This window comes from Drosophila takahashii, chromosome 3R, assembly GCF_030179915.1.
Source record: "Drosophila takahashii strain IR98-3 E-12201 chromosome 3R, DtakHiC1v2, whole genome shotgun sequence".
Lineage (NCBI taxonomy): Eukaryota > Metazoa > Arthropoda > Insecta > Diptera > Drosophilidae > Drosophila > Drosophila takahashii.
In genome coordinates this window covers 19,801,346-19,827,641 of record NC_091681.1, presented here as the reverse complement: position 1 = coordinate 19,827,641, position 26,296 = coordinate 19,801,346, and the positions used below count along the sequence as shown (strand labels likewise).

The 26,296-nt window shown below is 41.1% G+C and overlaps 1 protein-coding gene and 1 long non-coding RNA gene across 9 annotated transcripts in view; one reads left to right on the top strand and one right to left on the bottom strand.

The window, feature by feature from the left end:
- LOC138913366 (uncharacterized) overlaps positions 1 to 21,823 on the top strand; it is a 30,466-nt gene extending 8,643 nt beyond the window's left edge. Inside the window, exon 3 of the long non-coding RNA XR_011419062.1 lies at positions 21,187 to 21,823. This is a non-coding gene — a long non-coding RNA (uncharacterized lncRNA). The remainder of the gene's footprint in view (positions 1 to 21,186) is intronic.
- LOC108064435 (Shal K[+] channel interacting protein) overlaps positions 1 to 26,296 on the bottom strand; it is a 166,997-nt gene that overhangs the window by 93,190 nt on the left and 47,511 nt on the right. The window contains exon 5 of one of the 8 annotated variants that reach the window (XM_044394316.2): positions 4,817 to 5,664. The exons of the other annotated variants lie outside the window; for them this stretch is intronic. Within the exon in view, the coding sequence (XP_044250251.1) occupies positions 5,584 to 5,664 (81 nt within the window). The 3' untranslated portion in view covers positions 4,817 to 5,583. Of the gene's footprint in view, positions 1 to 4,816; positions 5,665 to 26,296 lie in introns of those variants that run through there. 8 annotated transcript variants of the gene reach the window in all.

The window sequence follows — 26,296 nt, the reverse complement described above, 5'->3', positions numbered from 1 at the left end:
GCCCGCGCAGACAATGGATCCATAGATCCTGTAGCAGACTAACAATGGAACAGGAAAGGGGGGACTCTGCGAAGTTGTACCAGTATGGCAATGTCAAACCGTGGCGTGAATGAGTGCGCACAAAATGGCGTTTAAGGCCATAAACAGCAAACGAGTCGGCGGAGTGAAAGGAAAGGGGTTTGGAAGGGCCAGTGAGGGGTTGGGTTTAGACCATGGCAAACCAATCGATGCCTGGCCATAGATAGTGCCGAGTCATCTACTCCCGACCGTCCATCGTCCTTCTGCACTTGACAGCGCCCCACTTGCTGACCAGGCCTGCAAACCGATACCCGAACCCAAAAACGGGGACCTAGACCTCAACATAGACTCTTCCGGAACTTTGCACAAAAAGAAAAATATTACATATATATTATAAGAAAGTAAAGATTAAATAGAGTTCCTCTAAAAAATTAGTTTTAGTAAATTTTTGGACAATTCAATATTTTCAATGTTTGTATTTCTTTAAAAATTTAATTATTTTTAAATGATTTCCCAATTTTTATTTTTTTATCTAAATCAATTACATTATCAGTAAGCAATTTAATATGATCTAAAAATGTAATAATATTGAGACTTGTAACAGGTACTCAGCTTCATAATTGAATATCTATTAGTTCAAACTTTTTATTTCTTTTCTTTTGCATCGCTTTTATAGAAAAACAAAATTTGTTTCAGTGCACTTGTACGTGTATCCATGTCGGTGTCTAGCGCTTGTCTGACAAACTGAATCGCCTGTCTGTTTTGGCGCTTAATTCGTCACTAAATGAGATTTTTTTCGTTTACGGTTCGGTATTTTTTGTTGCAATTCGCTCGTTTTTGGCCATTGTTGTGCGCCATCGAAATTGCTATTTTGGTAGCCGAACGAGCGAGTTCCTGCCGCCTGCCTGCCTGGCTGCCTGATGCTCCTGTTTCTCCTATTTCTGTTCCTGTGGCTTTGGCATCGCCAGAGTGGCTAGAATGGCCAGAACGGGTGGATGGTGGTGCTTTCGGTGGCTGAGTGGGTGGATGGTTTCGTTGGTGGATATCGCCTGGCGCCGACAGTTGCAGCCACTTTGCAATAACACAGCGTGAAATTGCAACGCCAAATCGAATCAGTCCGCACGGGAAATTCGATTTTTTGTTCGCTGTGTGCCAAGCGCGAGTGCGAGGATAGGATGCAATGTGCCACTGATGATGCTCCTCCATTCGGAGATCCCGTCTATATGGCCAGCTACTACTAGTCTTTTGCGGGCAATCAGACAGCAACAAATGCCAGACGGAAGTCGAAACGGAATCGGAGTCGCAGTTTGGGTTCTCGCGGGTGGCACAGAAACGAGAAAAAAAAATCGAAAGCACCAATGCAATTTCGGGGCTAAGGAGTTTCGAACAAAAGCACTGTTGCCGGCGGCGAGGTAAACAAACAAAAGGGGGAATATCGCGTTTATTAGGTTGGATTAATTTACCACTTTGATTTAAAAAAATTATAGCATTTTAAAGAAGGGTTTCTTTAATACTTCCCATTCATTTCCCACATCTTGGTGGTGTTGCTCAGACATTTATTCATTTATCCTCTATTTTTTTTTCTGGTTCTGCCATGCCATCCTTCAACTATCCATCAGGAGCAGAGAGAGCGAAATGAAATTACAAAATGTGTGGAATGTTCGTCGTAGCATTCTTTTGTAGCATTTTTGCATGCCACCCACTCAGACTGACTTACCCACCTCCATTTCCACCATTTCCATTCCCATTTCCCCCGCTGGCATTGTGGCATAAATTGCTTATTTATTGTTTAAAATGGTTTCTGGTTGCTAAACGACATTTTCAGCGTTGCTGGCCATTGTTGGAGTGCGATGGCTAAAAACAGGTGCCAAAATACACGTGTTCGAGTATCTCTCCATCCGTGTATCGTTCTTGTTAAGCAGATTTGCAGAAATATCCCTGTATGTATGTGGGCACCATTGTTCTATTCAAACTATAAAATTTCGGATTGGAAATTCGCCGTTTTGCCGGCATTTGGCTTTTGGTGCCGCGCAGGAAACAATTCGAGGGAAATGCCAAAATTGATGCTTGATGAAGCAGTAAATTAATTTGAACATTTTTCGATCCATTCAACTTGACATATCGTATGCTGCCAAGTGAGGTGTGCACTAAAATGTCCACCAAAATGGATATTCATTTGCATATTTAGGCGACGATTACCCAACAAATGTGAATTTTTGGTTATAAATTGTAGATAAATAAATACATTTTAGTTAAAGCTCAGTTATATTTATTATGGCTTAAAACCTGATTGAAAACTGGTGCAACGAAAATGGATTTCCATAAATTCCACTCCTCAGCCACGGGTGTCAAAAGCTACTCCACTTTGACAGCTTGAAAAATCAAAATAAAAATTCGCATATGCAAATCAAATGAAATTGTCCCCACACGACACGAATTGAGAACCGTTAAGATCATGTCCCCTTAGCCACGGGATCATCCAATTTTGGCCAACTCCCGAGACGGCTTTGCCAATCAAGAGGAGCAACTGCAGCGGCAGAAAAAGAAGAAGAAGTCGAGGAGGTAAACTGCATAACGATATGCAAAATATGCAACACAGATGCCATATCGGCTGTCAGTCGTCAGAGGCAAAGTCGGAGTTGATTTAAGTTGAGTTGAAGACGAGAGAGTAAGGAAAAAGCAGCGAAACGAGAAACAACTCCTGTGGCAGCCTCCTGTCGTTTTGCGCCCAATTACGCCTTCAAATTGAGTGATAAATGTCTCGGCGATGGCACATAAATAAACTTGAGTTAAATTTATTACACAACCCACACAAAGACTTCATAAAAATGCAAACTAAATGAACTATTAAAGGAGGCGGCATCAGTCGGCGGCGAACATGAGAAAACCCCCCAGCAGCAGAAGTAGCAGAAGAAACGGAAAACAAACAAACAAATGAAGAAGGCCAAGACGAAAAGCGCTCACTCTGAAGACAATTGAATTGCATTCGCATTGGCATTGGGCAAACAAAATAAGCGAAATAAACAAAACAAACAAGGGGAACCAAACGGATCGAAACGGAACGGAACTGAACTAAACTCCTGGACTCTTGTGGTGTGAGAAAAAATGCAAATAAATGCGCAAATAAAATGTGCAATCAACTTGGAGATGGCGACGGGCGAACAGCGACAACCGGCGGACTGAAGCCGGCAAAGTGTGAATGTTGCGCATGCGCAGAAAAACCCAGGCAATAGGGGGCGATAAACGGGGATCGGGAGTAAAGGGGGCCGGAATCCCAGCCAAGTGCGCATCAATTAGGCCGCCAGGAACGGCAGCACGAACTGCAAAAGCCCAAAGACTGACCAAAAGATAAAGCAATGCCACAGGAACCCCAACTGCCAACTTCCAACCTCCAAGTTCCCATCTCCAAGCTCCAGAACACTGAACAGCAGAAGCAGCCCCACAAATGAATAAAACGTTTAGATAAACAAATACAGAAGAATGCTGAAATGCTGTTAAAAGCTACAAAATGAAGTGGCCGTTGGCGGCAATGCAATGTTTACACTGCGAAAGTAAAACGAGCCTTAATTAGCAGAGCGAAACGAAAGGAAATTGTCTATGAAAGTAGTAATGGGTAGTAGTGAAGCCCCACAAATATATTTAAAATCTTTAAAAAAAATATATGATAGAAAGTTGAGCTTTTCTTCGTTAAAATGTTTATATCATTTAATTTATTTTTAACGAAGTTCTGCTTTTTATTCTTTTAATGAGATTTCAATTATTTGCGGATACATAGGTCCTATTAAATTTGCTCTTAGTGTATAAGTATTGGAACCGAGATTGGAATTGAAAACTGGGTTTTGGTTCTGGTTCGGGATTGGTATTGGGATTTGGATTGGGATTGAGCCTGCTTTCGTTTCGATTTGGTACCGCTTACCCCCTTCAACCCCCTCTTTACCATCCACAATTTCAATGAACATGCGCGCACACAGTTGAAGAGCAAACAAATTTATTACGCGCCGTTTGAACAGCGCATAAATTTTAACCCATGTGAGGAGGTATGGGTTAAGGAGTCCGAAGAGGGGGAGGAGTCTCCAGCCAAGTCACGGCTGACCAAGATTAACATACTCCGGCGATCCAAAGACGGTGGGGGGGCCCGGCCGCCCCGCTCGAATCTCCAAATGAGAAAGAGACGGGAACATGGGGAGCGAAAGAGACCGGTAATCGATCGACGACGGTTGCGTGCAACTTGCAGCGTGCGTGATTTACAAACAGCGCCACATTTGGCAAACATTTACGGGGCCGCGAAACTTGTCTCGATGGAAACTACGTAAAACGATTTAAGGCTGAACACGACCAATTTGTGGATAGTCGTTGGGTTTGAGTTTGGCTTTGGGTCTGCGATTGCGATTGGGCCCTGGACCCTTTAGACAGAGACGGAGAAAGGGAGAGGGTTAAAAGACCCCCGCTGATGGGGCACTGCGATGCTGTGTGCCACACATTTCTCATTTCGGGGATTTATGTGCGGCCCCGAACAATCGATTGATGATTTTTCTGAATCGAAACTCACACAGCGAAAAAGTAAAGCCCATTACCATATTAATGTTTTTCATCTTCCTTGTTTACTATTAATGTAATCAGTTGGATCTGGCATCATATCAATATCAAATATTTACATATTTAGGGTGTAGTGTGAAGCATTAAAATTTATTAACCCATATTGAAGTCTATACTTATATGTTTGTACAAAAACGGTTAGCATACAATATGAATATGAATTCTTGTAAGCGTAACCATAGCTTATTTTTCTCTGTGCCGTTTTCACCTCGCCCACCTTCGGGTAATTCAATAGCTTTAAAGGCAACTAATTTCCAATTTCGTGAAATTAATATATAGAGTTAGTTGGCAGATTGAATTTCCAATGAATTTTGCTGTCCACAAAGTCATTTACAGTTTTTCAGAGCTTTTTTTGTGTGTTTCGTAGAGGAAGATTGAGAGCTGCGGGACCTCACACTTGAAGAAAACATGCAGCGCTGTGACATTTCGATTTATTTTTATTGATTCTCAAAGGGAAGTGTGGGGGTAGGTAAGCGTATACTCAGATGGGGATGGGTTGGGGATGGGGATAAAAAGGTTGGAGGTGCCGAGGTGGCGATGCTCTGAAATGCAAGTCAGGCGCCGATGGCACGCAAGTGATCATCACACCTTGATAAAGCGGAGGAATAAGAGAAGGAGGAGGGCTACAGGGCTACCCCATCTCAATCGGCGGCAGGAACCCCAGAACCCCAACCTCAAAACGTATCGAATTTTTATTGAAATGCAGCCAAGTGCAACTGTATGGGTGCGTATCTGTATCCCCATCTCGACACGAGTGTGTGCGTGTTATCTGTGAACTGCCCGTGCATTTGTTACTTTTATGCTTGATTTATTGACTTTATTTTATGGCCGCTTGATTGGACACTAAATGAGTTTTTAAACTCCCTACGTAGCGGGGCGGGTCTTATCAATTTTTGATTCCTTTTTTTCGTATTTCATTTGCACGAGAGTTGGAAGTCGGTTTGTATTTTCGGTGGAAGTTGAAGTCACTTACGTTTTACATTTAACCCACGTTTCGATTTTAATGTCTGACAAAACGTTTCGATATGGCCTGAAGAAGGTTTGACTTACCTGAAACGAAATGAAAGAGGGAAGAGAAATGTTAATTAAATTGTGTGTTTTTTCCCGAGTATCTGTAATTGCAGTTAAAATAAAAAAAGAGCTTTAGGGGCTACAAATGAGGTTCATTTGATTGTCCAGCAATCAATCAAAGTTAAGTGGTCGGACGAGAAAGTTTTAATCGCGGAATGCGAGGTTTTTTTTAAGGGGTAATTGTAAGCACATATATCTATATCAAGTGGATATAGTTGGTAATTTATAATTTTATTTATATTTTAGCGCTGAGTTTTTTACTACACCATAAATTTAACCCCATAAATAAAAACACATTTGGAAAAGGGAATGAAATTAAGTGCATTTTATATTTATATTTAAATTAATTTATAGCACCAATTACAGGAAAAACGTCATTTATCAACAGCCTATAACTAAACTGTCCATCCCAGCAGCTGATTGACAGACAGCCGTCTTAAAGCTCTGATACGCACTGTATCGCTCCTCACATCTGAAACCCAAACTCGATTTGAATATGGCCCACGCAATGTAATTACAAAACGAACATCAAAGTCGTGCACAGACATAGACATTCCCATTTGCCTCCATTTAACCCTCCACTGCCTACAACTACTACAAACCCAACAACAGACACAAAACATGTTAACTATAATTAAACATAAATATCAACAGCAACACAAACACAAACAACAATCGACAGCAAGGCAACGTGAATAGCAAAAATGTCCATCAAAGTCTGCTCTCCAAGCAAATGACGCAGAATTCTTTTTAATTAAACATAAAATTACTTTGGCGCTGCCACAGCCTCACAGAAACAAAAAAAAAAGAGAAGAAGGAGATAGTGCTGTTGGGGCGAATAAATCAAATGAAATCTACTTGGGCAAACAACTCTGTGAAGTGGGAACTTGGAACTTGGCCGGGGGTTCCAGGGATTCCGGGGGTAAATATATAGTGGAGACAGCGGGGTGCCGTCGGTTGGTTGGTTTCGTTCAGTCTGCGGCACGTAATAATCATTTACATGAACACTCGCATAAATGTCACGTTGCTGCGATTATAAAAATAACTCGAAACTCCAAACTCCCGAGGAGAAGTTGAGGGGTTCGGGGCACGGACTGGAAGTTCGGTTTGCTCTGCCCGTTGGCAGTCATAAATTAATGAATTTTTATTTGCTTATGCAATGGGGAAAATTGCAGCCGCGCCCCACTGCCCCCTTTCCGTCCATCTGCCAGCTATCTATATAGTAATGAAAGCATATCCTGCTTAAAAAAAAAACAGGAGGAAAATAAATAAAGAGCCAGACGGGACAGACCAGGTGGAAAAATTCAATTTCCAGGCATACGCGGAGCTGAGGTTGAAGCTGGAAAACAAGTTGCATCCGCAATTAAGTCATCAAGTTGCAATTATTGCCATAAAAACGAACAAAACGCAGGCAGCGCTGCAAAAAATGTGGCCACGCATGAACGTGAGATGCTGCCGGGCGGCTGAGCCAGAGCCTGAGCTCAGAGCTTTGGATTGGGTTTGCGAAAAAAAAAACACAAAAAAAGACTACGAGGTGATAGAGAACCCTCGAATATACAACACCCTGTACAGCCCTAAAAAATGGGACTTGTTAGTTAATTATTCTAGAACTAAAACACAAAGATCCTATCTTAAATATTTAAAAAGTAACCTTTGGGATTGATTTGCAATATGTTAATTATTCTAGAATTTCTAAAATAGGTTAAAATATTTGTCCATTCTTTTAATGTTTTTGATATGAAAATAAATAGTATAAGATATTATAAACCTTAGAAAAATGGTCTATTAAACTCTTACTATCCTATGTATTAAGACTATTCAATTTATATAGCATTTTTACATTTAAAAGTGAGTAGACTGGGATCTTTTGGTATCTCTCGTTCAACATACCCTAGAAATCCGTTAATAAAGGGTATCTGAACGCACAGTGAGCTCCGCAGATCTGGGGTGTTGCTGGCTCAGCGGGACAGCAGATGAGGGCAGCATCATCGTCATCAGAGACCGACTGCGACTGCGACTGATACCGATACTAAAACTGAGGCTTGAGCAAACAAAGCAAATGCAACATCGGCAGGCGAGAGATACATATTGCTACAGATACAGATATACAGATACAGATACACGCGCGGCGGCAGATAAATTATTTTACTTCGGTTTTTTACTTCTTTTGTGTTTTGCTTTTCTTTTCATTTTTTTCATTCTTTCTTCTGTTGGCCAAGACGACGACGAAGACGAAGACGTCCAGCAACTGGTTGCTCTTTGGCTTAATTAAAAGCTGCAGCAAAGCCCGGGATTGTTCCACGGATTCTGATTCGGATTCGGACTGGAATTGAATCGCATCGAATCGAATTGGATCGGATTGGACGGGATGCGTTGCAATGTGATGCGGTGTGGAGTGTTGTTGCCTTTTATTTGCTTTTCATGCTGCGGTCGCTGAAATGACACTACAATGTCTTCGAAATGAAAATAAATACGCTCGAGTCGAGTCGAGTCGGGACCTGAGTGAAGACCGCGACAACATGAGGCAGCAACATTGGCAACAACACACAGTCCGCAGGTCCACACCGTCGACAGTCCGACCTGGCTACATGTTACACATTAAACCGCATCGGTCTTGTGCCCCCAGCTCTCCCCGATTTAAGGTAGATCTATACAGTTAAGGCCAACGAATTGGTTCTCGGATATTTGGATTTAAGTTACCTACTTTTCTTCTATACAAAAAAAATTATTTGTCAAACAATTAAAAACTTGTAATTAAACATAATAAATGAAAATAAGACCTTGCTCCGTATTAAATTGAAATATGACAAATGTTAAATTTCTTCAATTGGTTTTATTAAATCAACTCTTTTGCAGTATTATAATGTTTTATATGAACTTTGGTTATAATAATATAGAATGTATTCAAATTTAAAATGATATTGTCATTAACCTAAATACTTAATTTAATTTAAATACGAATTCCATAATTGTTATTATTTTGACCGCTACTGTTTCTATATATCCTCCTTTTTTTGTTCTGTTTGCCTTTGAGATTTCGCAGCCAAGCGCAACGCTCGACTCGACTCGGCTGACAATGACTTTGGCCTTTTTCGCCGGGTTTTTATTGCGGCCGCCGCCTCGCTGTGTTTTATAAATCTCATTTTCAAGAGGATTTGTGTGCCTGTCAAAATGTTGATGTTTCACAAAACACTCGCCCTCTCGAAGTTGCAGACGAAGCTGCTCTGCTCGATTTCAATCATGATCGATTTCATTTTCAGCCTCGGATTGTTTTCTTTCCTCTGCTTTTTTTGTACTTCTTTTTTTTCTTTTTCTGGCTCTGCGTTTTGATCGCCGCTGTCTGGGAATTATACGATTTTGCTGCATTGAATTACCCCGTCAATGTCGACAGACTTTAGGCCAACTGACTCTGACTTTTGCGGTCTTTTAGCGCTTGGCGCTGCGTCCAAATTACAACAATTTGTTTGCCTTATAAAGTTAAGCCCAGAACAAAGGCCCAACACACAATCATCATTATCGAAATGTCATAAAACCAAATGAGCGGGCATTATTCAATTTTAAACAACGAACGAACCGAACCGGGCATCATCATCCTCGTTCTCATCCTCTCATCCTCGTTTTTATCCCAACGGAAGCAAAAGCGGCAGCAGCTGCCAAACAACTTAATACAGACAAAAGCCATGAGAAGGCATCCCGGATGGATGGAATGGATGCCGAATTCCTGGCCAGCCGAAATAAATGTTTCAACTGCCACGAATGCCCTTTCACTGCGCCTCCGAGAAAATGCCCGCGCAAGTAAGAAAATAAAGAACAAAAACAAAAAAAGTAAGAATACAAACAAACAGCCAAAAATTAAGCATAATTACTGACAGCAATCGAGGCGGCCCCACACACAGGCGGCGGCCAAAACCAAGGGCTACGTGAAGGCAGCCCAGGATCTCGGACTTAAACTGAAGGCGGCACTGGCACAAATAACTAGGCCTTTTGTAAAGGAAAAATGAAATTAGAAAATTATTAAACTGTTTAAATTTGGTGGAACATGTTAAACACACTTCTAACAAACACAAGGCAATTTTAACAGATTCTAATAAACATCTTAGCTTGAGATACGAACCGTTATCCCTTTAAAACATTAAATTATACATTTTAATTAGTAGGATTTTTCATTAAATATTTGACAATAAATATTATTAAAACCTTTGATGGACTTTTGATGATCGATTTTACTGATTAAGTTATATATCCTTGCATTTTCATTCTTTCGAGTTAAAATTCGGTTAAATTGCGGTAAATACAAAGATTTTCTTTTAAAGCTCGATTTTTTCCAGTGCTGGGCTGGGCCAAAACGTTTTCATTAAAATTGCTGCCTTGGCCAATCTGCGGGCCACGCACAACAAGGGCAGCAGGAGAATAAAACTACAAAAATAAAAAAAAGCAGTAAAAATACACCGAGCTCGCTGCGTAAAATTGCAATTTGGCCGGCGAACGAAACGGAGTGAGACAATTATAAGCATGACAAATGAATTTCGCATTGGGGCCGGTGTGTTCCGAGTGCCGAGTGCGGAGTACCCATACCCAAGTTCCCAGGAAAACTGTCAGTGGAGGATCAGTGGCGTTGAGACAGATTCAAAAGATCGGTGAGGATCGGAGGATCGGGTCGCAGCTGTTGCCGCTGGGCACACACCTTCAACTCGTTGAGTTTTTGCATCTCGACTTGTTTCAGTTCGTTTCAGTTGGTCTCGGTTCGTGCGTGTTGCGTTTTATATGAATAATTGCATCAAGATTTTTGCCAACTCTTTTGCGGTCGATTGCGGCAGCTGCCCCAACTGCACTGGACATCATTTCTGTGGCCGTTCAAGGTGAATTTCAGTTGTGTCGACCGCAGACAACGTGACAGCCCCTCGACCACCATGAATATTCCGTAAAAACGAACTGCTGTGGATGTACAACATATATGCCGCCAGTCGCACCCATTTCAATTTAATTCACATTTTCAGCACATTAAATAGCGATTCTTAAAGCTGAGCGCAGAATATTCATATTCATATTTATGTTTGAGGAATTTTCGTGCTTATTTTCGCACACATGATGCCTCCGGATTCAAATATTCTCCTTTCGCTTTTTGCTGCCTGCCACTTTGCATTTGTCTGACGCTGCGTATACTTGATTTTTGTTTTCCCTTCTTTTGCATAACCATATCTCTCCTTTCTTTTTTTGGCCACCCACCTCATCTCATCTTCACACATTTTGTTGGTTATCCTTTGGCATGTCGACGCTTTTTGCATCTATCATGACGAAACCATTTCATGTTTTTGTTCCCATTTTTTTCGGTGGGCGAACACGGAATTTTACATATTTTTGGCTTCGAAAGCGGTCCAAGAATTACAAACTGGGCGAGATGAAACAGATGTGTTTGAAGAGAATAAGAATTGTTTTTCTCCAGAAATTATCCACTTGAAAAGGGTTTCAACACTTTAAGACACTAAACAATATTTTATGTTCTTGCGACTTTTTGCATTTTCCATAAAATTATTTCAGTAATCACGTTATCCTTTTACAACTTGTCTCCTTCCCACAAACACGCACATTTTTGGGGGCCACAAAATGTTGCAGCAAAACCAACAAACCAGAAGCAGCGAAAAAAACCTAGAGAGGGCACACAAACGGGACATGAAATTGTTTTGCACATAACAGCAAGCAAACAAACATGAAAAGGGATATGGATGCGGATAAACGAATATGATTGCCGGGGCATGTGAAAAAAGCATAACTGAAATATTCTCGCCGCTTAAAACAAACAGGCATAAAAAAATGAAACAGCCAAAGGAGCACGAACCAGGCATTTTTTTTCTCCTTGTAGCTCTTTGAAAATAAATATTTTTTCATATTTTGATAAAACCAAAATGTTATTTGTCTCGTTAATGTAATGAAAACGACTTGCTAAAAGGATTAAATTTGCATTGCATTTATGGGAAAAGTGTATGAGTGCATACAATTATTTTGGGTACATATATGGGAGGGATTTTAGTAAACGGGAGAGATTACATTGAAAGTATTGTGTGTTTTTTGACTATAATCTGATGGAATTTTAAAATCGATATTTTAAACATAGTATTACAATTATAATTTTATTAGCTGGAATTTATTATATAAATAATAAATAATTTGAAAACACAGTGTTAGTGCTAGAAACATTGTAACATAGTGTTAATAATTTAATTTTTGTTTATTTTAATTGTTTTTAATCAACTTCTAACTAATCCCAGTTACCGATTCCTATATCTTTATGTGGGCCATGAAAAATATAGTGAAAACGCCATGATATCATTCTCCATTCTACTTGCTTTTGGGCTATGCCTAGAGATAGGGACTTTGCCTCAAAAAGGTGGGGACTCCCTGCTGAATATTTTATGCGTACTGCACGTGTTTGTGTTTTAATTAACAAAGGCAAGTAGCGGGCAACAATAAAAGGGCCATATTAAATTGGGTGCGTGTGTGCCTTGATGGGTGTGTGTAAACGCTGTTAAAAGTTGCTCCATTAACCGAACTCCAGTATGCAGCAGCGACTTCTGTTTTCTGCGCACCAGAGTGTCGACTGATGGTTGATTTGCTGCTGCCTTCACCTTAGCGCTCGTAAAATTGTAACAAAATGTTTACCAATTAAGTAAACAAAGCAAAAAAAAAAAGGAAGAAAATAATAAGACGAAACCAGTATGCTGGATTAATTGCGTGGGATTATTTAAGTGCGTTTTTATGCATTACCATTAAGTGCTACATAGAGCAGGAATAGTAGCAGCTCCGGGAATTTATTTTCGCAGCAGATTTGAGGGGAATTTTTAGGGGGTTGTGGTTTCGTGGGTCATAAATCAAATGCCGTAGGTGTTGACGATGCAGACAATTTAACAGGCTCGCGCACCAGGCCTTTTTCCCAGCTGCGTGTTGGGATATTAAAATTTTCAGCAAAGTGTTGCCTAGTTTTCGGGTGAAGCCATAGCCATTAAGGCTCATTAGTTGTTCAGTTTTTGTCAAGCACCCCGAACTTGATGAATGGTTACACAAATACCGGCCCATTTATCTTGGGGTTCTTGGAATCGCAAGCTGGGCAATTAATGCTGCCGTCGATCAATAAAATTAATTATTAGTTAAGCCGGAGCCTAGATTACTGATATAATTATCATATTATAATGCCATAAAATGGAGGAACTGTAGCAACTAAAATCATTTGCTATGCATTGGCACGTTCCCTATGTTACCCCCCTTCCAAACCCCACATTAATTTCCCCTTTTAATTAGTAATTTAACCAAGCTGCCGAAGGATTATTAAGCCTGCGTTCAATTTTCGCATTTTTATTAATCAGCTTAAAAGTGCGTTTATGCTTATAGATAAAAACTATTTTCGATTCTGTTGCTAATACTACGTGCGATTTTAATGCAAATTTGTGGTTTCATGCATGCTTAATTGCAAACCCATTGCCAGGCATTTATAATTGCCATGTAATAATTTTCGCTCAAAGAATAGTGAAAAAATAAAATCTCTAACAAAAACAATCGATAGTTAATTAGCCTTTATGCGAAAGCATGCCATTGTTGTCCCCTTTATTGTATTTTTTCCTTTTGAGGTTTCACAGCATTTTAATTGCAATGGAAAATTTAGTTTTTTAATACATTTAAATGCGTAATAATTATTTTCAGACAAAGTTAAGCTGAGCTAGTTGCGCTGCACCTGACATTGTTTCTCATTAAGCTTATTGTTAATTCGAATTCGCTATATGTCTGATATCCTTTTTTTCAGTTTTTAATTCCTTCATTTAGACATCGCTATTGGTTTTATATAAAAGCGTTTTTTTTAACCATTGCCTTCCTTTGCTCTTTGTTTCTCGTTTAGGTGGTAAAGTCAAACAGAATTTCAATCAAGTTAAATACTTCAACTAAAATTGAACTAAAATGCAATACAATAAACGAGCAGGAGCTTGGTGCTTCATCAACCTCATTGCACTTGAAAATCGAAATCAATCTCTGCCAATTGGGAAACAGTAAGCCAACGATATAAGCTACTGTATACTGAGGAATAAGGAAAAGCCAAAAACTATTTATAAGAAAATATAGTTTATAATAAAAATCTAATTTAATTTACTAATTTACTAATATCCCACATTGTTTATCACCTTGTTTACTCCAAAGAATAACCACTGTACTTGATAATCAACACACATTCACGCAGACAAAATCCCTTTCCCTTTTCAGTAGGATTCCTTTTTCCCCTGGAGAGTCAAACATTTTAGCATCCGCTTCATTGGCGCTCATCATTTTATTTGTTTAGGCTATTGACGGTTTTTTATTCGTGTGTGTGTCCGTATGCGTGCTCAAATCGATATGGAATTTTATTCCTTCTATTTGCAGTTTTATTATACATTTTATTTTTATTCCACTTCCACTTTTTTATATTTGGTGGCTACCCACCACTCATAATGAAAATGGTTTTCACAAGTGGCCTTCACTCTGAAGTACAGTAACAAAAAAAAAAGAGGAAGAAAGAAAAATCCCACAGAAAATACATGAAAATCAAATAGAATTGAAATAAATTTTTGTTGCTTGCAATATATTTGCACACATAATATGCGCCTTAACGCTCAAATACGCTCTCAATTGTCCAAATTTTGCGAATCTCTGTTCGGGAAAAAAAATAAAATACTCAAGTGCAGTCTGCTGGGGGCGTGGCAGTTAAGTGGCTCCGCCAGTGCAAATAAAAATTGTTATACAATATAAATAGAAAATAAAGAATCTTCTTTTTTTATTTTTTGCATTGTTTGGCACTCGTATTTTGTTGTGCGGGAATTTTTCAAGTTGTCTGCCGCCAGTTCGGAAATATTAATTTACCCAGAGAGGTGAGGTGAGGGAGGGAGAATATATTTCCCTTTGTCTGCGACTGCTGCTGGGTGGTTAGTTTACCTTTGAAACGCCGCCTTCTGTGTGGGAGTTTCTTTATGCGCCATAATTATGTCATTTAAATGCAACAAGCTCCATGCGAGCCAGGCAGGCAGTCAGTCAGTCAGTCAAGCAGCCGTCTCCTCTGGGGCGGAACGATAATTCATAATTAAAAAAACATGCAACTTGCTCATCTGCCGTCAAAGGGAGAGCCCGAACCCAAAAGAATCATTGCAGCAGCACGCCTTGAGCCGAGCTCCAACTTTGGCTATAGATATAGCTTCAGATTCAGCTTCAGTTCAGTTTCAGCTTCAGTTTGAGTTCAGAGAAGAACCAGAAGAACCCACCCAGCCTCCTTTATTTTTTTCTTTTCCGAGGAGTATGAGTATGGCGTGGCGCGCGACTGTTAATTAAATGAGCGAGCAGGCAAACGAGCAAACGACTGATGGACGTGAGCCAAGGATCCATGGATCCATGGAGCCATGGGTGCAGGGACAGGGCCATAGTCAGAACCAGAAAACCGGGCCAGAATCACCAAGAATACCAAGGCCTGTGCGAGTGGGTGTGCGGCTAAATTGCTAAATGAGATTTGCCGAGGACACCCGCATGCCTCACAAATACACACACTCGCTGCCAGACAGACAGACAGTCACATGAGGCACAAAGGGTTAATAGTGCATAGTTGCAAGTTGTTTGGGTGTCATCGTCAGCGTCTAAGCCAACTTGGGCGCTGGGAGTTGCCTTCTAATTAAGGCCCAGAACAGGCAAGGCTGCACTCGAAAAAAACAGGCCTACAATCGTCTAATTATCACATCTAAAAAATAAAACAATATATTTTATTCCAAATTAATATTCTTTAAAAGAGCAAGCTTTATTTTTTATTTGTTTATTATATTTTTTTAAATTTCCTTAGTGCTCCCTTCAATATTTCTTTCGGTGTTACATTGCATGCCAAGTGTGAATACCCCATACCCCTTTTTCCTCCTTTCTCACTAGTCTGCGGCTTTTGCATTTTGTCGCTCATTAGTTTATTGCCGAAAAAAAGAAAGAAGGCACCGGCACAGCTCAGCACAGCACACTCAGAGCATTGGAGAGAACAAAAGCCTGACTTGGAAGTTGGAGTTCAACTACCCGGCGACTGGGGCAATGCGGGTTAATTGCCAGCCAAGGATGCCCCCTGTGGCTCCTGCCCCTCAGCTTGCCGTTTGCCACACAGCTCCTGCCAATTAGCGGCATGCGGAAGTTGCCACTTCTCTGGCTGCAGTTTTGCTGTGTGTATAGAGTATATATTGGGTGTGTATTCTCTGGCATTAAATCACTGGCAACTTTAAGACTTGTCAAATTACGCATACGACGCGCTGGCTCCCCCGAAGCCACGACCCCATCCATTTGCCAATCAAACACTGAGTTGTCAGCATAAATCTTGGACCCACTCCACAAGGAGCAGGAGCACTAGCACCACCACCAACCAATACAATCACCACCACGGGTGTCTTTCTTGGCCGCGTTGACAGGCCTCGAACGAACATGGGGCGTTGATGCACATATGTCACATGATAACAACATGAGGTCCATCCAACAGCCAGGCAAAAGTAAATATAAATTTAAGCAAAAATCACCCAGGTCCATGTGTAGGCGGTGCGGAGAGAAAACTGTAGAGAAGCCATCCAGACAATGGACCAAAACCCAGACCACAGACCTCAGACCCCAGACAGACCATGACTTGACTGAAAGGTGTTGCCAACTGAATTGAAGGCATGTCCATGTAATGCAAACCAAAATAAATAAGTAAAAACCAAAGCAAGTACACGTAGGAAAAAAGAGACCTTATTCAATGTTACCAAACAATCGTTATTTCTTACCGAAATCATAGTGTGATAATGCCTTTAAAACTCAATTCGAAATTATTTAATTTTGTTGTTGTTGCTGGAAATCTTTCAATTATAGTTTTTTGAAATTGTTTGAATTGTTTTTCGCTCTGTGTACACAACACCAATGCCAATAAAAAACTAAAGCCGGCTCATAGTTTGTTGCCTGTTTTGGCATGTGTCAAGTCAAGTCTTCCAACAAGCTCATGTCCATCAATTCAAGGCGCTCCAGGCGCCGCTTGAGTCTTACCTTCCTCTTCCTCTGTACACATCTCTTCTTTGCTCCGCCGGATTTTGTTGCAATTAATTTCTAATTAAAGACAGCCTCGAAATGGGTCAAGAGGTGCTGGCTGGGCCACCAAAAAACAAAAATACAAAACCAAAATCGAGAAGAGGAAAAATGAAAACTAAAGTGTAAAAAAGAACAGAAACTGTTACATGTGGGAGCTTGGCACGATTAGCTGCAGCCTAGATCTCTTGCAGCAACACAGGCACTTCATTAAATATTTAAATGAGCATCCTGTTTTCTCTTTTTTTTCTGGTTTCTTCTCCACTTCTCTCTGGTGTTTTTCTGAACTTTTTTGAGTTTGCAACAAGCAGCAGCAGCAGCACCTACACACAAAGGGAGGACGACTGCCTCTGCATATGCAGATTCATAAGCAGTTAATTAAGGCCGAGCGGCGGAGAAGCGGCAGCCGAAACTGGGTCTGGAGTTTGGGGCAGGGCAGTGTTGCTGCTGCTGCTGTTGCTGTTGCTGCGGTGTGGCAACACATCTGCAACTACAATCAACAAGCGAACAGAACAGCAACACAAAAAGTGAAAACCATATAAAAATGGCTTTTGCCCCGAGAGCTGGGGCCGTAAGTTTGGGGCACAAGGCCTCCTCCTTTTCGCCAGTGGCTGTTGGCCGCTGCCTGCGGCTCAGACAGTCGTGCCACATATTTTACACATTTCATTTTCACTGCTGCACGAATTTATTTGGCAATAAGAGCAAGCCGACAGACCAACAGACAGATCAGAGCTGAGTCAAGAAATTGCACGAGGCCCTATGAATACATGCGCACCACTGGCCTTCACTGTGGGAAAAGGGAAAAAATCTCAAGGCAATAATTAAAAGGGAAAACCATAGAAAATCCAAATTATAGCAATAATAAAAAATGATAATAAAAATTACATTTCTAATTGGCCTTCCAACATTATTCATATCATTTAGGAAGCCTAAATTATACAATCATTTTTGCTCACTGTATGTTTACAACTGTGCGAGAGAGCTTGGGTAATTTTCATATGTACAAGTGAAATATTATTTATAAAATTCCTCGCCCTGTTGGGTGGGCGTAACTGCGGCACTGCGCTACACCGTAAATTATGTCATTTTAGACAAGTGCGCCACGGCGAATTCGCTTTAGCATATGGATATGGATGCCTCCCCCCCACAAACAGCCATTGAGATTTTCGCTTTATGGAATTGGGTTGAGTCCCGTCTCAGTCTGTTGGGTGTTTTATGGATGGGAGTCGGGAGTCAGAGCGCAGGATGGGTGGAATCCAGGAAAAAAAGGGACTGAGGCAGAAATTATTATGCATTTTGTCTTGCCTCTGGAAACGGGGATTGAAGTGCTCTGCTCGACTCGTGATGGCAGGGCATGCGAAATTAGTTGGCGCTGAGTGGAGTGTTTGGGAATGTGCGACGCAGTGGGAATGGATCTGGGAAATGGAGCTGCAGTCGACTATATGAAAATTGATATGAATTGGGCCTGAGCAGCTCAGACAGCTGTGAAGTGACAACACTTTTGATAGACCATGACAGATGGAACTGAATATATTCATGAAATACTCGCTTAATTGCTATGATGAACTTAACTCGGTCATGGCATATTAAACGATCTAAAATGAGAAACATTTTAAAATGTTAGGAATTTTCAAGCCATTTAAATAGAAATAAATTGCTTGGCAAGTGGGTGCATCATTGACAATTAAAGAATCTGAAGAAGTTGAATATGGGTTAATTTATTTTTCATAGTAATTACAATTTCCTATCAGTTTTCTAAAATTCAGTAATCTGTAGTCTTATCCGCGAGATGTTTCGTAATGATCTGTTTATTTTCCATTATTCTGATAAATTTCTGCATTTCGTGGTAGCACCTTCCCATGAATCCCATTCTCATTCTCACATACTGCAAAAACCAATTCAATTTCCGTATCTTATCGGCATGACCATTCGCAACCTAAGCGATCCGACTCCATCTCAATTTTCGCTTAAACAATCCGACATATATACCCCATTTAAAGGCAGCTAAGACCCACAACCACTTCTCACACCTCGTGGTCATGGCCTCCGAGGCTGTCCCTCAGCCCGTTTAGAATTTCATCTGCAACTGCAACAACACTCGTCTGCTTACTAATGTCAACCAATTCATTTCATTGAGTGCAATGCGTTGGCACCAAGGAACACGAACTGGGAACCGGAGTCTGGAGACTGCAAAGGAAGCGTCCGTGTCCGAGTCGGTTTCAGGCATTTAAGGCGCATGTTCTTCATTGGCTTAGCCTCAGGGTCAAGTTCAACGACAACCGAGTTGCAAATGGAAAAATAAGACCCTCCGAATGCAGTTGCAGAGAGAAAAAAAAAGTTTCAAGTGGTGTAATCATATTTGGAAAGATTTGTTGTTATTAAAAATAAACAAATTTTTAAGGATTTTTAATTTAGATTTTCTTAAAATACCATATTTTAAGTGGCATGGTCACACTATTCATTGAATTAGTTTTTAAATTTTTTTGTGTTCCTATTTAATTTTATAAAATCTTTTAAGTGAAATTCCTAATTTAATGATATTTTCTCTCAATGCATCTTTCGCTACGGCAGTCGTAAAGCGTAGCCAAAGCGTTTGCATATCGCATATCTAAATGAGGTGATGATGCTGCACATATCAGCAGAGATACAACGCAACAACATAAACATTGCCTTGGCAATGGACCAGAACTGAAGCCGGGTCTCCGGTGAGCTCAGATGAGAGACCTGGCCGAAAAGGAGGCTCAAATGTCCACTTGAGTGGGAAGCTTGAACATGAAATGTTTGCGCAGCAACACAGCAACAAAAACAACAAATACCGCCGGCAACTCTGGGCAGTGCCAATTATGAAAACTGATATGCTTGCGAAAACCCGTTGATGAGCGAGCTTCATCCTGAGCTTCAAAGCGAAGCGAATCGAATCGAATCGCCAGACGGCGAGTCAGGGGCGAAAGACGTCAGGAGATAAGACTCCCGGCTGGCGCTCGAAATTCGGCTGGTTATTGGACACTCCGCAGATGCCACGCGTCGTACAATCAACTAAAATTAATTAAGCAGCCAGCAGGCAACCGGACAGGCTAATGAAAATGTAATATTATCGAGCAAATCAAGAGGCTGGCAAAGGATTGGATTTAAGCAGCTGCCGCTGGAGGAGCAAAAGGGTTACGTCTGGTCAATAATTAGGGCTTAGGAAATGGCGAAACGCGATGCTGCCTTATGAGTTGTACAACTTAAGTGCCTTAATAGTACAGAAAGTATTTAAACTTTTATTTAATTTGACTTCAAATCAATTTTTTCTTAAAACCCTTTTTTTAAGGTGCATGGTCACACTACACTCCTAAAAGGGAGCATCTGATCAATGTTCTCCCTCCGATTACGGGAAAAGTAATTAAGCCAAAGTTAAATGCAAATAAATAAATGGGAACTCATTGTTGCTGCAGTTGCTGTTGCAGTTGCAGTTGCGTCTGCCAAACATAATTCACTTGAAGTAACATGCAGGGAAAATGCCAAAATGTCGTCGGTGCTCCCTCCTTCGCCAAGTGGAAATTTATGACCCCCAGGCGAAGTCGTTGACTGACCAAAAAAAGCCAAAGAAAGAAGGAGAAAAAGGGGAGCAGCCACCGCAACAACTGCAACGGATGCAACTGCATGGTGCAACAATGTCAACCGAAGGAGGGCCGCGAGGGGTTGAGTGTCCCTCCAATGGCGGCAATTTATGTGCAGAAATATTGTTGAAATTGTTTGAGTTTAACAACTAAATTTCCTCCTTTGTGTGGGTGCTCCAAATTGGTTTTTGCGTACAAGCCTTTTCCGAGGTGATAAAATGGTGCAGGTGGCCGCCAAATGGAAATGTATTTAGTGAGGTGTGGCTGTGGCTGGTTGTGTTTTAGAGCCCAGGGATTAGCCGCCAACCGATTCGGGGGAATTGCAAATTTATGGCCCCGGCGTGTCATGTGAAAGAAGCTGACGGCTTAACCCATGCTGGTGGACCGTGACAACCCCCAACCTATTTAGTCTAGCTGGCCCCCAATGATCATCGCCATCATCATCATTATGCAAATCCTTATGAGGCTGGCTGCACAAAATGTTCAACATTTATATCAAATGTCAGACGACCCCAAATTGCCAAATGAATCATAAGTAACGAATCGGAGTGAGAGTGGACCACCATAAAACAGGAAATATATTTATGAAGTAACCCATGAAACACAGAGAGAAAAAAGGCCATAATAAGGCCATAAAAATTCCTTAATACACTGACTAAATTTTGACTGACATAAGTTATGTTTGTTTCAATTTTAGAAAACTACTTTAAAAGGCTTCATCTTCAAAATATCTTATTTTAAAATCCTGTTATTTCAGTAGCAAGGTCACACTGTTCGATGATGAGTAATTTTCGCATTATTTCCCTGTGTATTTCAGACTGGGGACCAGAGATAGGAAGGGAAAATGCTACGCCTACGAGCAGAGACAGAGGGCAATGTCTGCACATGCAAAAATAAACGTGAAGCATCCACTCCCACACACTGAAAAACACACACCCAATGTCCACGACTTGGAGCTCAAAGCTCAGCAGAAAACTGCAGGCGGCTGACCAACATAAATGGCGCAAAGTTGAAATGTTGACAGGGCCACATTCGTTATGACGTCGCACAGAGAAAGAGACCGAAACAGAGCGAGAAAGAGGGAGAAAGAGACGGGGGCAGAGGTGGATGGAGAAAGACAGACAGAAGTAAGTAAATCAAGTTGTAGGTAAGTGAGATTTATGCTTATGTCGTTTAGTGTAAGCCAAACAACATCTCGCAACGTGAACGACCGTATCCCCCATCCTTAACCCCAGAGAAAACCTTTTTCCCCACCCGCCTAACCAACAACACATCCATCTCGGCATGGGGAGAATTATGACAACATGGCCAAGGCAAAAATCAAAAACTCCAACCAAAGCGACCCAAAAATCCATGAGCTGAGGAGCCGAACAGAGATGAGATTTCTACACTCCTATAAAACCCCTGAAATCTCCCATCTCTGCTTAGCCTCGAGCTGCGTTTGCACCAAATTCTGTGACTATTTGCACAACATTTGCAACCAGGTTTTTTTGGGGGAAGAAGCCTAGGTAGTCGCTGGGTATCTACCATCTAGCTGCAACACTTTTCAATTCACTGAAATTTGCATACGTACCCTGGCTTTGGGTGTTATGGAAAAGGCATCAAAGATGCTTAATATATAATGAAGGTATATCCTCTTGGGAAAGTTTTTCTTAACAGTTTATTGTAATTTATAACTTTTGAAAAAAAAAACATTAGGGTTATGATTCAAAAAACCATTTTTAATTAGTTTTCTTAAATTATGCAATAAGCTATTGGATACAATTCTTAAAAATTTTAATTATTTAATTTTGAATGTCTACACTTCTTAATTCGTTCGGAAACCAGAACCCCTTTTTTATATGGCATGTTCACACTTGGCCCTTGCTTACGAAAGGAAAAAATGATAATGCATCGGGTATTCGACAGTCGTTATGCATGTGACAATTATTCCTCCGTAGTATTTTTTTTGGTAACTCGTTTCTAATCGCTGCAGCTGCTTGTTAATTACGGCAAACACAAACTGCAATCCAAGGCAGCATCTGCAACCATCACAACATCCCCTGGACGTCCGCTGCACTTGTGCAATGTTTGATTTATGCATGCAGCCTGGAACTGCTCTAATTAGCTCCAGCTTCAAAAACAGGCCCGAAACTAGAGCAGGGGATAAAGATGGAGAAACGGAGAAAGGAACGAGGACGAATCCCTTTGAATGCAGCTCCTTTCCTTGCCTTGCCTTGCCTTGCTGGGCAGTAAATCCGTAAATGTGTCAGGCAAACAACTTTCACTTGCTGGTTAATCATTCAGCGGTTGAAGTCAAGAGCAGTGAAATCTGCCCATAGAACCCGCCCACTAAAAATCTAGGCTGCTCTCTGGCCGAACGCCCAATTAAAAGCGAAAACGTTCAAAGGCTGGAATAAAAAAAAACTAAAAAAAAAAAAAACGAGGAATACAAGCAAAGGACCGAGGAGAAGCCATCTACTAAGTTGATGACATTAATTGACATTTAGCAGCGACGGGCATATCAATGAACTGGACAGCACAATCACCCCAATCCCAAACCCAAAGGAGACAGAGACGGAGCAATGAAGTCGGTACTCTGTGCTCCTAGGCCGCCTTTCACTCCACGCAATTGTACAATTGGCCAATGTCACAAAAATCTACAGGCAGTTGTCAACGGCGCTTTGGACGTGGGACTCCCATCATTAGCGTGGCACAATTGTGAAATGTGTAATTGCTGCTACAACAGCAGCAACATCGGCAATAGCGTAGCAATAGCAACATCAGCAGCTCTAGCAGCAGCAACTATGAGACATACAGACGACACATTGACAGCGAGTTATGTCAACTCGAATGCGATTTGTTTAGCTATCGCATTTCCCCCCATTTTTTTCAGCTTTGTCGGATCTGTTGCTGCCAATGAGTATATTTCCTCGGGAAAAACATAAATTTAAGCAAAACAAGTGAGAATGATGTTGGGGAGTAATGAGTATTGTGGCTTTAAGATACTCAGTAAGTGAAAAAGATAAACATAAAATTAGTTACTCTGAAATGTAGCAAAAATGGTTGCATTTTGATCATATCGTATGCACTCTATGGTCACACTTATATACGCAGTGTGACCAAAGCTTAATTTAAACAACGCTGTGGTGTTTGTTTAAAGGATTTCATTTACTTTATTTATTTTGTAAAATTCCTTTAAAAGTTAAGTACCTTCTGGGCTAGGGTATGAGAAAAGGCTACAAGACTTTGGAAACAAATTGAATAAAGGACAAGATGAGTCCGCTCCCCACCCCTCATCCACGCCGGCTGTCTCTTTCCCTGCCTTCGCGCTGTCTCTTACTGTTTTCTGTAATTGGTTATATGAAACGCACAAGTGGCCCTGGCGTAGGCTGCACTGGCCAACTGTCCAACTGGCCAGGCCAAGTACACGTCCAAGTCCTCCAGTCCTCGCTGGCGGTGGATGCCTGGGCTTTTTGGTCCCGGCCACCGGGGTCCATTGGGGAAGCTGGTCGCGAAGTGCGCGACAAGATTTATAAGCGCCTGTCAACGAGCTACCAAAGAGAGAGAGAGAAAAAAGGAGAAAGAGAAGCAGAAACCGCCGTGGTCACTTTTTGATTTATAAGCAAAATGTTTGCCGCGTTGCTCAAGTATTTATGAAACATTTCAAGCCAGCGGACACGGCGGCTCCTACTCTTTTTCCAGCCAGTTGACACTGCAGTTGTTTGGGGCCTGGGAGCAAAAGGCAAGGCAGCCGGAGCAGCAGCGGCAGTAAGTAGCCGCAGTAATTGCGGCGGCATGTGAAATATGAGATAAACTCCAAGTAAGGCCAAGTCCATGGATCCACAGCTCCATAGCTCTAGCTTCGAAGCATGTGGCAAGTTGTTTAGAACTAACCAAACCGAGGAAACAGCAGCCTCCACGACAGGCAGGCGACAGGCGACGACAGCATTTTGGTGCCACTTTGCGGCGAATGCGAAATAACTTCGCACAATTGAGCATGCCGACAACGGGCAGCCAGGAAAGTTGAAAGCAAAACAAAAAATAATAGTAAAGAGTAGTGGCCACAACTCCCAACTTGGGCATTCTATTAAATTAATCGTCAATTATCAACGGAGCTGCAAATTATCCAGGCCTATGGGGAGCAAGCAGCTGAAAGCAGGATGCAACAATGTAACTCGAAAATGGTGTGGAAAAAGCCATTACACTTGGTAAACTAAATTATGTGTCGAAATGGCCGTGCGGCATGTGCAACCATATAAATTAGTGAGAGGTAGAACCAATATCCTCACATCAAAACAATGTAGTTTTTTAATTTTTCTTACATTTTAAATCCTTTCCCCATTTTACTGCCCTTCTGAAATTCAAAAGGCAAACCATTTATCAACCTCTTCTGGCTAACAAATCAATTAAACTTGTGCAGTCGGTTCTAATTAAGCCACCCAAAAAAACTATTACCAAATTTTTAGAAGGCCAAGGATCCGCCCCCTCTTTACAGAAAGTAAAGCAAAAGCTTCACATGCAATTGGGCTTGAGCAAACGTCGAAAACGAAACGAACGTAACGGCCAACTTGTTCGCGTTCGCTTGTTCAATGTGTTTAATTAAATAGCAAGCGTAATTAAATTGCAATTAAATTAATTAAAAAGCACGCAGCCGCAGCACGTTAGCAAACGGTTCGGTTGCCCACTCCTGTTGCTCCTGAATTTCAGTTTCCGTTCCTGTTCCTGTGTTCCTCCTGCTTTCGTTCGTTTTTTGAAGAGGGTTTTTCCCGCTTGCCATTCAGTTTAGGGTCCAAACGGTTGGCAGGCGGTGTGAAAGGAAAACAAAACAAAAAATACAATGTTGCTCTGGACATGGATTCCCTTTTCCACCAATTTCCTCATTTTCCCTTTTCCATGCCGCGCACAATTAGACTTTAATTTTTTATGAGCAATGAATGGTTTCGCAGTTTTACTTTTTGGTGTTAAATGCTTGATTAAGTTGAATGGTGAAAGCTATGCAAATTTTCCCCTTTTTCCGCCAGGAGGGGTTCGGGTTGGAGTTCGGAAAATTGGCTGCTTTGATGTTGCTGTTCCTCGTGGGGGATGGAAAACTCCATAACAATTCCCGCTTTCCCGTCTTAATTAGTGCAATGACAAAAGTTTAATTCTAGCCCCTGGAAAATGCAGGCCCAAGATGTATGCAGATGATGAAGAAAATGCGGGTAAATGAAAGAAAAATCACTCAAGCAGCTAAAGATTTTACCAAAATTAATTGGCCAAAGGGAGGACTAATGGAGATTTACAGGAAATCTGTCAAAGATTGTGCTGCGATGTGGGGGGTGGTCTTAACCCTTGTTTAGGTAAACATAAAACTAAGTTTCAGTTAGGGGTGAAATTTAAAAGCATCTTCAGGGTTTCACCTTTTAAAACTTAAATATTTTCAAGAAAATACACTTTTTATATTTCTAGAAAATTAGTTTCGGTTATCTCCAGTGTTATTTATGGCATTTCTTGGAGATATGAGACCAAAAACATAATTCCCACAAACATGATTTATATTTGCCCATTAATTTCAATTCAGAGGCAGCACATAATCGAAAGTAAATGAGCAGCCAGACCAGACGAGACCAGATACACCAGCCTGCCGGACTGACCAATTTCCTACAAAAGTTCCGCCGAGTAATGGGCGAGTAAAATCAACAATAATAAAGCCACACAGCACGTAGGCAAAATGAGCAAATTGAATTGCGGCAATTACTTGCCACGCTACGCAAAATCCAAGTAAAAGCCAAGGAAAGGGGCAAAAGACAATCCAAACTCAAGTTCATAAAAATGAAATCATGCCACAGCTCAGGCAGAAGATCAAAGAGGACAAATCAATAAAGCTCCAGTGAGGAAATAACTTAAAGTCAGCCAAGTCAGTTGGTCGGTTGGTTGATTGGTCGGTCAGAAGAATAAAACACAGA